The sequence below is a fragment of the Macrobrachium nipponense genome, chromosome 34 (genome assembly GCF_015104395.2).
Source record: "Macrobrachium nipponense isolate FS-2020 chromosome 34, ASM1510439v2, whole genome shotgun sequence".
NCBI lineage: Eukaryota > Metazoa > Arthropoda > Malacostraca > Decapoda > Palaemonidae > Macrobrachium > Macrobrachium nipponense.
In genome coordinates this window covers 21,778,825-21,785,413 of record NC_061095.1, presented here as the reverse complement: position 1 = coordinate 21,785,413, position 6,589 = coordinate 21,778,825, and the positions used below count along the sequence as shown (strand labels likewise).

Here is a 6,589-nt window from a genome sequence, read left to right as displayed (position 1 = left end):
ACTAGAGATCCTCCAGTATTTCAAATTTGTATGTACGCGCACAGACACACACACACACACACACACATATATATATATATATATATATATATATATATATATATATATATATATATAATGGTACACGTTAGCCGTATGAAAATCCATTGCTGCTATAACTATAAAACATTAGCAATTGTCATTGCTTGGCATAGGTAACTAATTATTACCGCATTCGAGTATGCGCACCAGCAACAGGTACACACAAACAACAAGCACACACACACACATGTGTGTGTGTGTGTGTTTGTTTGTTTGTGTGTATTTGTTGCTGGTGCGCTTACGCGAATGCGATAATAATTTTATAGTTACAGGAACAATGGAATTTCATGCCGCTAACGTGTGCACCTTATATATATATTATATATATATATATATATATATATATATATATATATATATATATATATATATATATATATATATATATATATATATATATATATACATACATATATATATATATAATGATGGAGGGAAGTACCTGATACACATAGAAACTTCATACAAGTTACATAAATATGCATTTGTATCCACGTGTAAATGCGTTTTACTTTTATCTGTATGAGATCTTCGGAAAGGCTCTTGAAATACAAGCTAAGGGATATGAGGAATCAGTTGTTGTCTTTGGTATTTCCGTTTCGATAATTCTCTACCTGAGATAATCCTGCCTTGGTGAGTCAAGGTTGTAAACATCGTCTTAGGTCAGAAAGGATTATGAACCACACCTTTATTTCTTGTTTATTTGTTTCATCATTATAGCTTCTACTTTTCTCTATTTAATTTATTTTTTTATTTCTTGAAATAAGGACTTGCACATCCTATTTTACAAATGCCTCGTACTTTCTCTCTCTCTCTCGACGGTTTTAGGACCAAGGAGATTTCTAATTGCCGACCTTGCACCTGGTGTGGCCAAGGGTGTGACCACCTCTCACCACCAGCCCAAAATTACCACGTGGTCTTTTGTTTACAAATGAGGAATGTATGACCGTACATACGGAATACATGTAATGTTATATATCATAATTTTTTTAGGTGGATTATAATAGACAGTATATTTGGTATGAATGCTTTTTTTTTGGGGGGTGGGGGGAACTTTGTACATATTTCCGATTTTTGCAAAAAAAAGATATAATAATAATCATGCTTCTTTTTTTCATAGGAATAAATTTACTAATCATACAGAGTCGAACGTAAAGAACATATTGTAGTTTCGTCATTTTTTTTCGGTCAAAGTGGTCCAAATATAATTTCTTAATTTTCAATAAAGATTTCATTCATCTTATAGGTGTAAATCATACAGGTCTAATAATTTCGCTTTATTTATGCTAATAATACAATAACAATATAACAATAACAATAACAATAACAATAACAATAACAATAACAATAACAATAACAATAACAATAACAATAACAATAACAATAACAATAACAATAACATAACAACAATAACAATAACAATAACAATAACAACAATAACATAACAATAACAATAACAATAACAATAATTAATAATAATAATAATAATAATAATTATAATGTTTTAATACAATAACATGCGAAGAAACGTATTTTATTTTTATAATAAAAATAGACAAAATTCATATTGCAGGAATTCATACAAAAATTAAGTATATATCGTTTTGTAATCCTTTTTTGTGTGGTAAGCTTCAAAGCACTCAGGATGCATTGCAGGTTGCCTGGTACAAGTTTTACAGTAATATTTTGTTTCTTTCCTCCCACCAGGTCCACGTCTGTCACTGCATACAATGCATTCGACGGAGTGTTTCTTGTCTTGTTTGGCTATTTATAGTAATTTTCCATTTAACCTTTCCTCATCATCAGATGTGCTTCTTCTTCCATTTTGAGCCGCATTTCTTACATTTCCTACCAATTCTTTCACCAATTCTTTGCGAAACTGAAGATGAGTTAATACCTTCAACCCTTTTGATTTCATATGAATACGATGGAGAATGAAACTATTCACTATGGCTACTTCCAAAAGGAAAAAGTAAACTTTTCTCCACCATTTCAATGATTTTTGTAGGAAGCAGTATGATGATATGTAATGATCTGCACGATCCACTCCTCCCATGTTAGAAGTATATTCGGAGACCATCACTGGTTTTTCAATAACTTGTTCTACATTCCCTTTCATAACACGGCGATGTTGGACGGTTCTTGCGGTGTGGTATGTAGAGCACATAATGACGTCCCTCTTATCTTTCCAAGACAGAATATGGTATCGCTTGTTTTTCACATACGACCTTACTGTTCCTACTGATGATCTTTTTCTTTTCTTCACTTGAGGGGGAAGGCCTTTCCTATTCGTATTTATCGTTCCAGTGATGTGAATCTTTTTCTTCAGAAGTTCCGCAGCTAGAGATAAGTTTGTATAAAGACGATCCGTATAAACATGGTATCCAGTTTCTCCTGTGGCACGCGTAACGATGTCCACTAGTGTCAATACAATGCGAGTGGTGAAGAGATGATCAGCATAACCAAGGCACTCGATAGTAGCTTTGCCGTAATACGGAATCAAACCTAGAATATATCCCGTCAGCGCATCGGCAATATCATATATTCTGATGCCCCATTTTGTTGGTTTTTTGCTGTCGTACATCTTGAATGCGGTCCTGCCCTTGAATGGTACTGTGGACTCGTCGGCGCTTAGATGGCATCCAGGATGATAATAACGTAAGAACCGTTCAGATAAATAGTCATGAACTTGTTTTACCTTTGACCTCCGAGATGCCATGAAGCCACTTCCAGGGGCTGCTGGAGGAGACACATGAAGACCCCAGAATATCTGGAACCACCTATCTCTCCTAAAGATTTGCCGAAAAAACGAACTTTCGTCCACCCATTGCTTGGAAAAGAAGTCCCTTGATCTCTTATTTCTGTGTAAAGCCATATTAATTATTGTTCCATGAAAGGCCATCATTTCCTCCACGCTTATTTTTTGCCAGTTTTGCCATATAGAATATTGTTGCAGAGGCCTTTTCCTACTTATCAGTTCCTCTGTGTAGCGATTCGTTTCTACTGCAATTGTTTGGAAAAGTTCGCGTGTAAAAAAGAGCATGAAAAATTGCAAAGGAGTGTTGATAGTTTGATCAGGACAGTTGAATTTTGCTCTTGCCTTTTGAAAGTTAAAATCTGGGTAATTCATGCCTCTCTTCATCAAACTCTTCCCAGTTATTTACATCGGCCCAATTTTCGTCATTTGTGTCCTCGTCTTCTTCAGGGGGCATTACCATATCGTCGGTGTATTCGTCCTCGTCTTCATCAGGAGATTCCGCTTCCAGGTCTTCATTCACGATGATAAAAGAATTGTTTTCATCGGATGTGGAAGGAGCGGCAGACGGTTCATCGTTTTCATTTGAATCATCTTCGATTCCGAAGGCAATCATAAAAGTATTTCTAAGATTTCCTCTTCGTTTTCGAGAAACTTCCGGTGTCGGAGAGACATGATTAACTCAGCAATGCGTTCGTTACTAATCAATTACAACTCAGCGAAACAAGGAAGTCCTGCCCTGTGTTATGTCATCTGAAGTGTTTTTGGGTAACCATCGAGTTTTATAGGGGTAGGGTATGGGATTAAGCGGCTTATAGCGACCAAGACCGGAGGATTGTCAACCCTGAATAACTCGAAACAAACAGCAAATTTGGCTGGTTTCCCCACGTTTTTGCGCCGAATAACATCGCGATATCTGCTGTTCTTTAGCCAGTTTTTCTAAGAGGAAAATTGACACATACAACACGTTTTTTGTTTACGAAAATAACATTTCTTGAAAGATATAAAACCAAGTGTTATTTTGGGATTCTTACAAGAAGGTAACATTATTAGTTTGCCTCCTAAAGCAATTATAATACGTGCCGGCTGAGAGCCGGGCTTCGGTCTGAACCTACCATTTGGGAAAGCCGGCTGGGAGCCGGGCTTCGAGCGCTAAGGGTTAAACAATACTATGATAAACTGAACAGAAATAAAAGCTTGAAATAATATTACACAATTACAAAACAAACGAGGAAAAGGAATATATGTAACAATGCATGAATCCGCCCCAAAAGTCTCCTATCGCAACGTAGGGATAATAATGCATCATGATAGGTTAAATACATGTAACCCCCTACAAAACCCCACCATCATTTATCTCCTTAGGAACTTTGTGTCTGAACTAAATGCTCCCTTATATCTCGACGCATGCACAGTAGGATTGGCGCATGCGTAGTAGGATTCGGCGTCGTAATAGCAGTAGCAATAAGTGATTTTGGCTATGTAACGGCTCCATTATTGGTTTATTTATCGCTTTAAGCTTGTATTTCGTGTTTCAAATGTCATAAACAAGAGGAAATGACAAAATAACACTACAAAACCTTCCCCCAAGTGTTTTACCTCACCCAAAACCCCGCATTCCCATCGGTCCCCCTTAACGTAGGATACAGTTGAACGGCATAATTCGCCCCAGGGGTATGACCCACCCAGAACCCCATTCCCATCGGTCCCCCTTACCGTAGGATAGAGTTCAAAGGTAAATTACACGTTAATTACAGCCGGCCGAAAAACTATTATCCTAAATTCTTGTTCAGGAGGTAAAACTGTATAGAAAAACGTCAAATGGCATAGTCTAGTTCGCCGCGGAATAAGGGCTTAGACCTACCATAATACCCCCTACAGGAACAGTATTTTGGGGGGTCTTGCCAGACCTAGCTTGAGCCTAAAACAAATTAACCATGGAGTTTTGCTCCACAATTTGCCTAGCCAATACACAGAAACAAAAACGACGGCCTTTGCGTGTACATAATGCAATAATACCTCTTTCTGTATAAATTAGGCTACCCCCTTCAGGTCGTTTTGGGTTATGAATACACCCTCAACCCTAGTTAAAATTTAAGCTTTGGAACAAAATTTCTCAAATAGCCAGTAAGTCAACTTAGACCTCTTGCTTATTTGCAACTCAATAGATGCTCGAAGATGTAGTTGTCTAAGGTTGCACCATTATTTCAAGTTTCATGTGGTATAGGCTAAGTACGGCCAGCCCATTACTCTAGGTAGCTAGCTAACCTTCAGTCTAGGAGAGTAGCCTGGGATAGAGGTAGTAGGTAGTTTTGATAGCCTACCGTCTATGAAATTGACATTTCTCATTAATTACCTTGAAAGTTACTATCGTCACAATGATACACACGCTGAATGTCAAAAGCAAATGAAAAACATCACTCATCAGACTTACATACCTACAAAGGGACGGCACAATCTAGACCGAGTCATTTTGTCCGCCTTCGACTCCGACAGAAACGGCTGTATACATCAAGACAGTATTACCAAATTCCTTTAACGCGTAAATCCAAAAATTCCCGTAAAAACACTGTTATTTAAGGTTATAGGATTTACATAATTTCCAAACTAATTCGATTACCGTATTATCTATTTCGATTATGTTACTATCATATTTTTCATCGCATGCTAACGTACCTTATACGCGGTTAAGAATGACTACAGACAATGTTACCAACCTGAGTATCCCATTGCTTATTTCCCAATAAACACACTCGTTATCTGTATTTTCCGGTCTATATTAGGATGTAAACTAATCCTTTAAGTTAATATATAAAAAAAACATAACAAAGAAACAGAAGCTAATGACTTTTAGAACATTGACTACTTCAGACATAAAATGTTTTCTTCCTAATTCGTTGGGATCTTGATATTAGAATTATGACAATACGCTGACAGTATTTCGGCCAGAGAAACTGACATTTCGGGAGTTGCAAACTCACAGAGAATTCATGAGGAAGAGCATTAGCTTTTGAAGACGGATAATGGAAGGCCGCTCGCCAAGAACAGGGGAAGAAAAACTTTTATGTCATTCTGTTATTTGGTATCTTACATAATGGAGACAACTAGGATTAACATATTTTAATGTTTCATAACTCCAAAATCTGTCATGTAACACACACATATACACACATATTCACATATGAATGTATGTAGCCTATGTGTGATAAAAAAATCCAATACACTAACCTGTCCAGCTAAAACATAGAAATACAACATATACAAACATTTAATTCTCTTTCACTCTTAATTTTATACCATAGGAATCAATTATTATTGGATGCTCAGTGAAAGTTAATAAACGATTTAATATAACGCCAAAAATAGAGCTTCCAATAACTTGCAATATACATACCAGTGCACAGGATATATGAAACTAATAATATTGCTTCAATGTTTTCATGTAGAACAACTGACTTTATAACTGATACAAAATATATTTCACTACTTACGTCACAGATTGTAAGAGGAAATTGATAATTCATACGATGCCTTTAAAATATAAGATAATACTTTTCTGACAATCATTCGAATAATGATGTTTGATGGTATTGAAAATTTATGAATAGAGAGAAAGTAGATCGAAGTACTGAAACTTTGCAATTTTTAGATGTTGTACTTCTATGGTTATTATTCTTTTCGTTTGAGTTGTTCTTACTTGTCAACCATGATGAGATGCATCCTGAGGTATATTTGCTTATGAATAATTTTTTA

General features: G+C 36.0%; 1 protein-coding gene across 1 annotated transcript; it reads right to left on the bottom strand.

Moving 5' to 3' along the window:
• Positions 1 to 1,849: 1,849 nt before the first annotated feature.
• LOC135207787 (piggyBac transposable element-derived protein 3-like) lies at positions 1,850 to 2,956 on the bottom strand. Its single transcript, XM_064239612.1, has one exon. The coding sequence runs from the start codon at positions 2,954 to 2,956 to the stop codon at positions 1,850 to 1,852; it is 1,107 nt and encodes a 368-aa protein (XP_064095682.1).
• Positions 2,957 to 6,589: the final 3,633 nt, after the last annotated feature.